We start from the raw sequence: 14,280 nt of genomic DNA, 5'->3' as shown, positions 1-14,280 counted from the left end.
GGACTCTTATTTTTTTCACGGACCCTTATTTTTTCACGGACCCCCTGCGGACCCCTTTGCCCTTACGGACCCCCAAATAAATTTCACGGACCCCCTAGGGGTCCGCGGACCCCAGGTTGAGTAACCATTATATAGGTCTATGCGATAGAAATATTTATCATGAACAACTTTTATCAATTTATCATTGAAGCAGGAAAGTAAAATGTAATTCCATTTGGAAGATATCCTGGTTTTTTCGGTTCTTTCTGTGTTGTGCATTTATTTTGGTATAGCTTAATTCACATATTTCCTTGCAAGTTATTGCCTTAAAAGTTTATAACAAAACACAACAAACAATAAGGCTTAAAAGACAGCATCATTATGAATAACATGAACGCATTTTATATAAATAACATATTACTTTCATGACATCGGCTCTGTATAAAATACGCAATTCCTTGCGGATTATTTGTCTCTTTAAGTGGTTCAGTGTTTACATGAAAAAGAAAAGAAAAGAAAAGTAAAGAAAGAAGTTCGCAAAGCATTGATCGTTTTAGTCTAATTGGACTTAAATACATATTGACTCGAGTGCATTAAAGTATAATGGGAATAAGAAAACTTCTTCAAATAGAAAAATGTTTTCTTTTTTATTAAATTTTGAAATACATTAGCAAAAACAGTTCAAAGTACTGCAAGTTTTTTTTGTTGTGTTGATAACACGTAAAAGATCAACTCAAACATGTCTTAAACAATAACGTATAAAAGCACCTATCAAACTCATTGTAATAACATTGAAATGCAGCAATTGAAAATCATAAAGAGTCAAATCTTTTTCTGCAATGGCGCCCTCAATTTTACAACGGACCATGGCGCACTCATTTTTACAACCGACAATGGCGCCCTTATTTTTACAACCGACAATGGCATACTTATGTTTACAACCGAAAAAGGTGCCCTCATGTTTACAGCCGGCCATGACGCCCTCATTTTAACAACCAGTAATGGCATCCACATTTTTACAACCGACAATGGTGCCCTCATTTTTACAACATACAATGGCGCCCTCATTTTTACAACCGACCATGGCGCCCTCATTTTTACAACCGACATAGCGTCCTCATTTTTACAACCGACAATGGTGCCCTCATGTTTACAACCGACAATGGCCACGTGATGATTATTAATATCATATCTAGCCTACTCTGATCGTAAACGCCAGCCGTCCGCAAACTTTTATGTTACATATGAATTGAGCCACTATCCATGCACCACCTTCAAATTCATACACAGAATGGATGAAAACTATAGCCTGACCTTAGGGGGGAAAAGCTACGAAAACTGTAAAATATTTTCTGGCATGTTGCAAATCGCGCGACCCACCCATGCAGGACACACCTTTGGATCGTGGTGTCCTATAATTTTGCCGATCGTCGGTATAGGCTACAGGGATGTATGTTTGTTTGTATAAATACGCTGTCGATCGGGCCCGTCTTTTTAAAATCTAAATACTTTGGCATCTTACAAAAACTTTTGACCTGAATCCGATTCCCTCCTCCTCGCTACCTACTCAGCGTGCTTGCACCCTTTTACACCAGAGTAGGGAGTGACCCGAAGGAGTGCATATCGAAGAGTTACGCTGTATACTTTCTACAGAAACATTTTACACTCCCCGCCCCCCCCCCCCCCTAGAATTTAAGCTTTGGATTATTTGATTTACATATGCATTACAACGGCTAGCTTATCAGAGGCGGACAATAGGATACTGAGCCAACGATAAACGAAGTCTACAAAGCCCATTACGTTTATTATAATACCCCTCAATGGTAATGGTGTTAATAAACAGCGTTACACATTAAAATACGTTTTCCTATATTTATTTCCCCTCCCACTCAACCCCTGCCCAACCCCAGCCCGAACCCTACTACTCCCCCCCCCCTGCCCCCTGACCCTAGCCCCTTTTATCAAACTCATAATGGAGCGTCTTTACCTTTCCTATGAACTCTTTCACTTTTTCCAGTGAGTCACAATTGTTGACCTATACTTGAAGTATTCTGGTCTAGCGCCATTATTTTCTGCCAGTTCTTCCATCTGCATGTTATCTTGGTAACTGAACCGTGAATTTTGTTGACAAGTTTATAATAACCAGTGTTATTAAGTTACAAATACACTTGTGGTTGTGAAACATGACTTGTTTTTTCAGATTGGGTCCGTCTGCCGCACCCGATTCTTTTATAATTATTATTATTAGTAATGTATTTTTTTTGGGGGGGGGGTGGGGAATTAAGTAGACTGAGGGCGGGCTGGTCTAATGTGGTTTGTAATTATAAGATCGTTTTGTTGGATGGTGTGAGCAGGGAGTTGTTATCCATAACAACTACCTGGTGTGAGCGGGACGGTGTGACGTTGACATTTGGGCGATCTGCGTATACAGTTATCGTGTCATTTGGCCATACGGTTTTGATCCAGCTGCCGGGTTACATACAAAATCAGTTGTGTTACGTTTGATTTAGGTTCTTCTTTTGGGCGGAGTCTCGGACCTATACCAAAGAGGAATGTCATCGTGATCACACTTAAGTAACATCACATAACTACTTTCCACTATCGCGAGAGTCCTTTCATCTGTTCTTCCTTTGAATGCCCATCACTGACGAAAAACTAAATATTTATTCCAATTCGTTCCAATACGATATCTAATCTACTGCTTGTAGTCCAGCACGCCAGGCCGCACAATATCGTGAAAGGATCGACGCAATATTTCAAAGATTCAAGATCATTTACCAAAAAAATTGTAAAAATCAGTAATTACTGAATGAAATAAATAATTTGTTGTAGAAACGAAATAAGACATAACTGCTAAATGTTAACGTGATTTACTCACCCGTCGAGTAGAGAACCGTTTGGATAAAAAAGGTGGCGCTCTATCATTTTTCATGTTTCATGCCTACAGACTGTTAAATGGAGACTTAATTTCGATATTGCCAATGTTTTTTTTTTTTAACTTTTTAGAAATAACCTTTCGAACTTCAGAGTGTCATCACATAAAGTGACTGGACTACTTAGTCTAATACACAGACCATTCGGTCGGATGCTTAGTTCCAACACATCTCAATTGAAAGAAAAAATACATAGGACTTTTTGGCCTTAAGGAACATTCTTACAATGCTTACATATAAGTGTTATCCTAGCAGTCTGAAAGTCCTACCCCTCCTACGCCCCCCCCCCCCCCCACTTGTACCGCCGCGTACCGATTAGAGAAATATTAAGTTTAAAATTGTAGACCGCTAGAAATGCCCGTCAGGGGCTGATTTCTTTAAATGTTTAATAAATTAAAATAGCGCCATCTCATCCACGTTACGCGATAAGAATACGCCATGGACCTAGACCTTATACGTTTCTTTCAAAGCCATATAAAATTAGATTATATTCGAAATTATTTATATAAATTATATAAAAAACGCATTTATTAAAATAACATATATTTTGTTCATGTCCAGATGGGCGAAAATTGACTCACGTATAAATATATATATATATATATATATATATATATATATATATATATATATATATATATATATATTTATAGTATTGTTCGATATAGGTGACAAACGCCTACAGTGGAATTACGATCTTCCTTACCGGTTTCGAACCTCTGGACATACAATCAGCGTCCATAGCCTAGTGGTTAGGGTGTCCGCGTACAGAGCGGGAGGCCCGTGGTTCGAATTCCGGTGGAGGCTGAAAGTTTTTTCACTGTTCTTGATTTTCCAACTCATTACGATTTTCATTTATATATATTCATTTGCCTTTGTCGTTTACCTCCATTGCATTAACATAAAGTCTGTGCAAAGTATCTCTTTCGAGATCCGGCTTTAGGAATCACAAATGATTTTCGAGTTGGATAGCATCATGTTTGATCTCTAGAGTAGGGCAAAATATGTCACCAAAAACAGAACTAGTATTGTTCGATATATGTGACAAACGCCTACAGTGGAATTACGATCTTCCTTACCGGTTTCGAACCTCTGGACATACAATCAGCGTCCATAGCCTAGTGGTTAGGGTGTCCGCGTACAGAGCGGGAGGCCCGTGGTTCGAATCCCGGTGGAGGCTGAAAGTTTTTTCACTGTTCTTGATTTTCCAACTCATTACGATTTTCATTTATATATATATATATATATATATATATATATATATATATATATATATATATATATATAAACATACATACTTCTTGACAATTCCTTTCGAATTTTGAAATATCGAGTATAGAACAATTACGTGCAAAGGGGAACTTTTCTACCGTGTTTTTGGTGATAATTAATATCATATCGACTCTGATCTTAAACGCCAGCCGTCCGCAAACTTTTATGTTACATACGAATCGAGCCACTATCCATGCACTAGACCCCCTCCCCCTCCTTCCCCTCCTTCGAATTCATATTCAGAATGCATGAAAACTATAGCCTAATCTTTAAAAAGCAGTAACATTTTCGATCTCCGTCGGCAAGCTACGAAAACTGTAAAAATAGATTCTGGCATGTGGACAAATCGCGCGACCCACCAAAAATTGTTCGCGACACACCTTTTGCCGACCGTCGGTATAGGCTACAGGGATGTTAGTTTTTTGTGGATAAATTAGGCTGTCGATTGGGCCCGTCTATTTAAAATCTAAATACTTTGGCACCTTACAAACAATTTTGCCCTGCATCCGATTCCCTCCTCGTTACCTGCTCGGCTAGCTTGCCCTTTTTACACCAGAGAAGGGAGTGACCCGAAGGAGTGCATATCGAAGAGTTAAGCTGTTTACTTTTCTACAGGTACATTTTACACTTTCCGCCCTAGAATGTAGGGTTTGGCGTATTTGATTTACTTATATATGCATTACAACGGCTAGCTTATCAGAGGCAGACAATAGGATACTGAGCCAACGATAAACGAAGTATACAAAGCCCATTACGTTTGCTGTAATACCCATCAATGGTAATGGTGTTAATAAATAGCGTTACACATTAAACTATATTTTCTTTATTTAGTTCCCACCCCCCAACCCCTGCTAACCCCCTCCCTCCCCCTCCGCTCCCCTGACCCTAGCCCCTTTTATCAAACTCATAATGGAGCGTCTTTCCCTTTCCTATGAACTCTTTCACTTTTTCCAGTGAGTCACAATTGTTGACCTATACTTGAAGTATTCTGGTCTAGCGCCATTATTTTCTGCCAGTTCTTCTATCTGCATGTTATCTTGGTAACTGAACCGTGAATTTTGTTGACAAGTTTATAATTACCAGTGAGGTTAAGTTACAAATACACTTGTGGCGGTGAAACATGACTTGTTTTTTGAGATTGGGGCCGTCTGCCACACCCGATTCTTTTATAATTATTATTATTAGTAATGTATTTTTTTGGGGGGGGGGGGGTGGGGAATTAAGTAGACTGAGGGCGGGCTGGTCTAATGTGGTTTGTAATTATAAGATCGTTTTGTTGGATGGTGTGAGCAGGGAGTTGTTATCCATAACAACTACCTGGTGTGAGCGGGACGGTGTGACGTTGACATTTGGGCGATCTGCGTATACAGTTATCGTGTCATTTGGCCATACGGTTTTGATCCAGCTGCCGGGTTACATACAAAATCAGTTGTGTTACGTTTGATTTAGGTTCTTCTTTTGGGCGGAGTCTCGGACCTATACCAAAGAGGAATGTCATCGTGATCACACTTAAGTAACATCACATAACTACTTTCCACTATCGCGAGAGTCCTTTCATCTGTTCTTCCTTTGAATGCCCATCACTGACGAAAAACTAAATATTTATTCCAATTCGTTCCAATGCGATATCTAATCTACTGCTTGTAGTCCAGCACGCCAGGCCGCACTATCACGTGAAAGGATCGACGCAATATTTCAAAGATTCAAGATCATTTACCCAAAAAATTGTTAAAATCAGTAATTACTGAATAAAATGAATGAAATAAATAATTTGTTGTAGAAACGAAATAAGACATAACTGCTAAATGTTAACGTGATTTACTCACCCGTCGAGTAGAGAACCTTTTGGATAAAAATAAGGTGGCGCTCGATCATTTTAATGTTTCATGCCTTCAGACAGTTAAATGAGGACTTAATTTTGATATTTTATACATCGTCAATTATCACTTTGAAATTTTGAGAAATAACCCTTCAAACTTCAGAGTGTCATCACATAAAGTGACTGGACTACTTAGTCTAATACACAGACCATTCGGTCGGATGCTTAGTTCCAACACATCTCAATTGAAAGAAAAAATACATAGGACTTTTTGGCCTTAAGGAACATTCTTACAATGCTTACATATAAGTGTTATCCTAGCAGTCTGAAAGTCTTACCCCTCCTACGCCCCCCCCCCCCCCCCACTTGTCCTGCCGCGTACCGATTAGAGAAATATTAAGTTTAACATTGTAGACCGCTAGAAATGCCCGTCAGGGGCTGATTTCTTTAAATGTATAATAAATTAAAATAGCGCCATCTCATCCACGTTACGCGATAAGAATACGTCATGGACCTAGACCTTATACGTTTCTTTCAAAGCCATATAAAATTAGATTATATTCGAAATTATTTATATAAATTATCTAAGAAACGCATTTATTAAAATAACATATATTTTGTTCATGTCCCGATGGGCGAAAATTGACTCACGTATAAATATATATATATATATATATATATATATATATATATAAACATACATACTTCTTGACAATTCCTTTCGAATTTTGAAATATCGAGTATAGAACAATTACGTGCAAAGGGGAACTTTTCTACCGTGTTTTTCAAGTTCGTCAGCTAGTGCATGGTAAACTTTCCATGAACCATGACTTTCGGTAAATTATCGTATAACTGTTGGCTGTTTTGTATAGAAGAGCGTATATCACTCAGGGACTGAGTCCCTCCCCAACCCCACCTCAACCCACCCCTCCCTCTGCTCTGTATTAATTAGCAGTGTATATATCTTAACATTTTATCTGGCTGATTTTATTAAACAAATAGTTTTTCAATTCTTAGAAATAAGGATCGGTAGTCTTGATCAATTGTGAGTAAATATATTAACTGTTAAAGAATTTTTTTAAATTTTCTCCCGAAATTTTAACATCGATTTTAGAGTATTTAAACTTAAAGAGGAAATTTCCGTCGTAATTTTGAAGTGCGTGGTTAACCAACATTTTCCACGAACCTCGTCTTTTATATAAATATAAATTAAACTTCAGGCTGTTTTATGGAGCGGAAATGAATCGCAGCGGGTCATCCCTCTTTGCTCTTACGTTTATTAACACAGACCTTTAATAACATCATTCTTATTTTATTTTACTTTTAAAAAAGGCTTTCTAACTTCTTGGAAGTTATGAGCGCCGTGTCAGGCAACTGTGTGAGTAAACACTGTAATGGAGGGTAAAGTAGACTTAATTAATTATGGGGGGGGGGGGGGGGAGAGGGGCGAGAGAAAAGAACTTTCTCAGTCATATTTCGATGATTCCTGTTAAAGGAATAAATTGCTTTTTTTTAAGCTATACCTGATTTGGCTCAACATATTAATTTGCCATTAAAATTTTTAACTTTTCATGCCAACTTTCGAATTAATCGCTGAAACTTTGAGAAAAAGCATCGAAGAGTAGACGTATTATGTGACGAGTATGAAGCGAAAAAGTCGATCATTTGATTGTTGTGTACCAGTGTTTCTTTAGATATTACAAAAAAAGATGGCGTTGAATGATTTATAGCAGTTGAGTGGTGTCTTGTTGAAAACGTGGGGGAAACACTTGCAAACACTTGAGTGAATCTCAGTGATGTTCCCTACGACATATACGATATTGAGGGTATACACGTTACAATGTGTCCATTTCATAGTCGCATGCAGACAGTATTTATTAGTTGCCATGGTTCCCGTTCAGATTGGTATTTGCGTTCCATTAACTTGGTAGTTGTGATCCTTGCTTTCTGAAGCTAGTCGCAAGTGTTGCGTAAGAAACTCTAAAAGATACATCATACTTGGTTGAACGTAATGCATGGAAACCGCGTAGGATGAACAACAATCGATTCCCTGAGAAACAAAAGGAAGAAAGACAAAAAAAAAAAATCAAATTTACAGTCTGAAATGATTCACGGAAAGGAATGAGGGCGATATTGAAGAACTTTAGCATGCATATAGTCTGGATGTGTGACCTGATTAATTCACACTGGCTTCGGCTTTGAGTACAACCGTTATAGTCATTGCCGACTCTGAAAACTGCGGTCTCCCTCACAATTTTGCAAGGTCGGTATGAGTGCCTCCATGCCTCCATAGTTTTCCCCTTTCGAGAACACCAAAATGGATTTAATTCAATAACGGTTGAAATGGGAAGAACGAACTCGTGATCTAAAGTGAGGAGGGACAAAAGCTGCACGTGTCGGTGGGGCGGGATGAGTGAGGTGGGGTAGGGGGGGGGGTTGGGTGGAGTGAGGGGAAAATTCAGTAAATTTCAAAATTAAATAAAGTTGCGTTATAATAATAACACTATAGTCCACGTCGACCTTTTCTTGCAGCCACGGTATATCAACTTCAATACAGGCAATAACGGAATATATATCGTAGAAGTTTCTATGTCTTAGACTTACAAAAACAGACGTTTCATATATCTAAAGGAAGACTTAAAAAATCGCAAAATAGAATATTAAGTATAGAGTTGAAACAGAGTGTACATAGACAAACAAACAGACAGCCAGCCAGCCAGCCAGCCAGCCAGACAGACAGACAGACAGACAGACAGACATTGTAATGAAACTCACAGTAGTTATATTGTGGGCAATAAAACGCGGTAACCAATCTCCAATGTTTCCATCGATAAAATTGTCTAATGTAAATACCAGAAAGCGTATTCTTCCTTGAGAGTCGAGAGAATTCCCGACGCGGACACCAGCGGCAGATAAACACAACCCCATCATCAGATCTTCCGCTGCTTTGGCCACTGAGTGACCACTTGGACATACGGATTCATCGTAAGCGACTTTAACAAACCTTGATAGGGCTTCTTTGCCTAACACGTAACCCGATCCACCACTCGTATAGTCCAAGTTAAATTGCGGATGACGAAATGAGAAACCGTAGTATAATGGTTCGGATGTATTTTTAGAAGCGAGTAAATATCTGAGATTGTCGACAATAACAAATGTGTCGTCATCAACTTTCATGAACCAATCATAATCCGCGTAGTATCTTTCATAAATTAAAGTAAATGCGGCTCTTGTTTTCATCCATAGTTCATTGCGACCTTTACCAACAGGAAGAGTTAACACGATACCAGGGAAGGGTCGATTGGGTGACCCTTCTGTCACGTAGAGGGTCAAATTACACCTACCACCCCAAGTTTGGGTGATATGTATCGCTCTGCTAAAAAGGTTTTCCTGTGACGTCATAACCCAGCAGAGAACCGACACGTTTGTGAATGAGTAGTCTGTAGTTTCCACTTGTTCACGATGTTCGTCTAATTCTGGAAACAAACAAATAAATGAATAAATAAATAAATAAACAATAAACAATCAATATGTATGTATGTATTTTAGATCCTCCTGCAAGCAGGAACTCGCGAAGAAGCCTCATTGGCTTATCAAAGCCGTAAGCTGACCGAAGTCAGTCTCTTAGATTCATATTTAACGTCCATGATTATGAATTGTCAATTATCAACAACTCTGTAACTATACGACATACATTAATCTTTGAGTGACTCAAACTGGGGCACCGGCGTGAATCACTGAGCTAACACTCCCTAAATATCCTAACAACAAAACAGGTATGAGTGTAGAGAGTCGACACGGAGCTCCGCTTCGGTCAGGGACAGTTTCCTGGAGGGATTCCCCTTGAACTGTAAAGCGAGCACATTTAGCAACAACATGTTTTCTAATGATATAATGCTAGATGTAATTGTTGCCTCAACAAATCACATTATAAGCACTGAAGAAAAAGAAAAAGAAAACATAGCCAATTGTGTTGAATTGTATTTAGTTCTCCTAAGTCTTTTTCTCTGATTTCCATTGGTTTGCGACCCCGCTAATTTCGGCTCCAACTTGAGACCAACTTCATATCATTCATGGACCGTCTTGTTACACCCCCCCCCACACACAATCCGTCTAGAATTTACATGTACCCGAGTACTTATGTAAGTTGATTTAATTCTCAAGCCAAGGGCGGCGGAACCGTGGGGGGGGGGGCACAGGGGGCACGTGCCCCCCACTTTTCCTCAGGTTAAAAAATGTGCCCTTTTTCTACATAAAAATTGTACTCTTGATCACCTTATTAGGTCAGCGATATTTCAGTAAGAGATCTAATCCTAATTTAGAACTATTAATGAATAAGTTCTGTGGGTCAAACTTAAAGCTATTTCCAATGGAAAAAAATTGTAATTATCTCTCCTGTCTGACCACAATGACATTCGCCTGGCATTTCCGAATGTTCTCTGCCTAATACACATATACCTACTGGCACCAATGAGCGCAGCCTCCGGAGAGAGATCCTTGTCCGTACAACGCCGGACAAAGACATACTTGCGGAGCACAATTGGTGAAAAACGGTATAATAAGATGCTAATGCTTGATGTCCATAAAGCAAAAACGTACGGATTAGTTATACGGGACATCGCTAAAGAGTTTACAAAGCGAAACCCACGTCGAATGAAATAATTCTGGAAGTTTTAAATGTTTACTACCACAAGGCTTGTAACCAGTGGCGGAGCGTCCATATGTCAGGGGTGCGGATGCCCCCCCCCCCCCCTGACGGACTCAAATGGACTGCTTGTGCTCTTTTCAGCTTGTTACCACTTTTTACTTATTCGCGATTATTGACTTTTTTATTGCGCTCTCATCTACCTATTGACATTGTCACGTTTTGTGGTGTAATTTTCTGACAAAATGGCGATGACACCTATTTATTCTTAGTTTATCTGCAAATTAGCAAGGCCCGGAAGCGAAAGGGTCATTTCCGGCGATCTAGGGAGTATCTTTACTCAAAAAATGTCTGTACGCTCCGCGCCAACATGTGGTGGCGCTCCGCTTAGATAGTGTCGAAAGCGCCCCTGCAGACCATTCTCGACCCCCTGATCAATACCCGGCCCTATAGCTTCGCAACTGCTTCTTACACTCTGGTGAGTGACATATTGCATATTCAATTTAAAAAAAAAAGTCTATTGTATTTCCAAAAATGCATTGCTATATTACATTGTGACTTTTGAATAAGCAGAAGCCATTTATAGCATATACTATGAATAATTAGTATAGTTTTAATATCCCATAACCTACCCCATCCTTTCGTATTTTGACATATTTCATTAGCTTTCATGCATGTATCGATCGCGTGTGCAGTGACTTTATAATGATTTCACCTCATTTTATCTCGAAAGAAAACTTGTTCCTTGTTTCCCAATTTTCACATTGGATATTGCAGTGCTAGTATGCATTTTTTCATTGAGGGTGTGGGGGGGGGGCCTTGGAGTGATGTGTATACGCAAATAAGATAATACAATAAGAGTTATAAAGGGTACTAAATATCAGGCTGCATCAGTCCAATCGAATTTCTGCAAAGTGCCCTTCGACGTCGGTGACCCCCCCCCCCCCCCCCCAGATTAAAAGTGCTTCCGCCGCCCTTGATCACAAATGATTTCTATAACGTAGACATTTCCTATTCTGATTTTCACGCAAAATGGACTGATCATATATATGGGCATAATGTATGATTTCGATACTTGGTTATTTCAAACCAGGAGTTTAATATTGAATAGCATACATGCATAGGTCATGCACTATTTTGTTAACATCGACTGCATTGGAGTGCAGCTTAAATACAAAAAAAAAACTAACAAAACAACAAAATAGTGTCTGTTGGAGCCGTATGATATTTGATAAACAAAGAGAAACGTCCAACTGTTATAATTCACTACAATTCTTTACGTTTCATTACTTAAATAATGCGACCTTAGTGAAATTTCGAAAAGTATTCATTCTCTCTGCACGCAACTATGACTAGTGTATTGAATCGTATGAAGTTAGGCATAAACAATTTCTCCTGACTAACTGAAGGGAGTGAAATGATTGGTCAACCGCGGACTTGACATCAAAACAAAATTTACGGTACGCTCTGTCATGTATGTATATAGAAGGCTCAGTGCGGTGGACCTGGAAGGGGGGAGGGGCAGGGGAGGGGGAGCGGGGAGCGGGAAGGTGGCGTGGTGGGCTTCTTCAGTTTAGTGAAAACTTAGATGTGCCCGTGTTTTGCTAATGATAAGTAGATAAGTACATCCCTTTTTAATTATAAATGGCCCTTTTCTTATTCACAAAGTGCCCTTTCATGAAGAAATTGAGTTAACTGTCATTATAAAGAAATGTTCTTTGTCGATAAGTTAAGGAAAAGTAAATTAATAAGTGTGTTGATTGGATTAGAAACATTTAAATAGCTTTCCTGGAATTTGAGGTACACCCATTGTACAGAATGAGTTATCGTGTTGAGAAGATTTGATGTGATATTCGGGTTTGTCACGTGCCTTCAAATCAAAGTCACATGTTACTGCATGACCCACTTAGTCCCCTCCCCCTCCTCCTCCCCTCCCCTCCCCTCCCTACTCACCCCTCCACTAAGTTCAGTTATACTGGAATTTGCGATAAAAACAAAGCACAGAGAGAGCTATCCTATGGGAAGTTTTGATGTGATATTCGAGTTTGTGCCTTCAAATCAAAGTCACGTATAACCCACTTAGTCCCCTCCCCCTCTCCCACCCCTCCCCACCCCTCCCCTCCCATCTACCCTAGAGTGATGCCTAATCCACCGCATCTGACTATACAGTCTTTAGAAATGTGGGTAAATCGAATTTGAAATCTGTATTTAGTAAGCGTAGGCTATAGGGTAAAGATTAATAAGGTTATACCGTATAAGATACTTCACTTATACTGATATATATCTTCATATTGAGACTCAACTCTTTTCTAAAACTGTCTTTGTTTTTAAAGTTTAATTAGATGCTTTACTCACCTCTGTTGGGTTCACTCCTTACAAGACACGCTGCAAAGTAACCAATCAGGAAACTTGTTACGGATGCTGCTAAAGTTATCCATAATGTTCTCTTTTTCATGTCTACAATTTATGCTGTTTCTTGCTTTCTGCTTTCTCTTTATTCAAACAAACTAACCTAAACAAATTTCTCTCCTCTCCTCTCACATTTGACATCAAAGTTCCTAAGAAACCGACACAAAAAAAGTTAACCGTTTCCCAAAAGAAAGTTAGTTATATATCACAATAATTGGTTTCAACCGAAAACAGTTGTACAATAATAACAATAATAATAATCATCATAATAATATCTCCATATGAAAAAAACAAACCGCATTTGTTTTATATTTCCAATTATTTCGTCCAGTCAGAAGTTGATTAATTTATGATAGATTCAGCTTGCTCATTTAGCCCTAAAATCTTTTCATATTCTTCTGTTTTCACGCAACTTTTTATGTACCTTATTAACAACGGATATATATGCATTGTTATAGATATACATATATATATATATATGTATATTTGTACGGAAATCAAATAACTTGAAACTACACACGCAAAACCAAACAAAACTGTGTTTGCCGGCGGGATGACCATATAACGCTGAACGTCGATCGTAAACAATAGACACGTGGTTAAGATGCATTGTCCAACCTTTCCACAGATGTTTCCATAATATCGATTTATCCCGTTATATTTGTGTTTTCAACAACACTGATTATGTATTTGGAACAAGGAAATCATTTTCACAGCAATTCACACCTACCCAATAGTTGACTATCGGTGTGCTTGTATGGAGATGAGGTCGTTATAATTATATGATATCAATAATATATTCAAATGTTGAATAATGTCATCAAGTTCTGGAATTCTTTTGTGCCAAAAAATGTTTGACATAAACCGAACCTCCAAGCTGGCATAAATAACCTTTAATAATATACTCGGGTACCGTATATTTAACATGCTAGTTAAAAATTTCTGGTATGTACAAGGTAAAAATGCGGTTTTTTTAACATTTCAAAATAGTTGGAATATCTGGCGATTATCGTTCGATAATCTTTTGGATTTTTTTGCCGATATTACAAAGGTTGTTTTATAACCGATTTTCCAACACTCCAGAAATGTTGGGCAAATATTTTACACACAACTGGATATTTATTTATCTAACCAAAGTTGGCTAAAGATCCCCCCCCCCAACCCCAACCGCCCCTCCCCCAAAGTACAATTACGCCAGTTTAACTGTAAAATTAAAAAAATGA

The 14,280-nt window shown here is 38.6% G+C and overlaps 1 protein-coding gene across 1 annotated transcript; it reads right to left on the bottom strand.

The window, feature by feature from the left end:
• Positions 1-6,947: 6,947 nt before the first annotated feature.
• LOC139958887 (glycoprotein-N-acetylgalactosamine 3-beta-galactosyltransferase 1-like) lies at positions 6,948-13,571 on the bottom strand. The gene is made up of 3 exons (XM_071956302.1): positions 13,004-13,571; positions 8,779-9,479; positions 6,948-8,053 (listed from the first exon to the last, which is right to left on the bottom strand). Exons 1-3 carry the CDS (start codon positions 13,101-13,103, stop codon positions 7,901-7,903), a joined length of 954 nt encoding a protein of 317 aa, XP_071812403.1. The 5' UTR covers positions 13,104-13,571; the 3' UTR covers positions 6,948-7,900.
• Between the last annotated feature and the right edge of the window lie 709 nt (positions 13,572-14,280).

The sequence above is a fragment of the Apostichopus japonicus genome, chromosome 18 (genome assembly GCF_037975245.1).
Source record: "Apostichopus japonicus isolate 1M-3 chromosome 18, ASM3797524v1, whole genome shotgun sequence".
Lineage (NCBI taxonomy): Eukaryota > Metazoa > Echinodermata > Holothuroidea > Aspidochirotida > Stichopodidae > Apostichopus > Apostichopus japonicus.
Note: the sequence above shows the minus strand (reverse complement) of the source record. Positions and strands in the feature narration are given on the sequence as shown.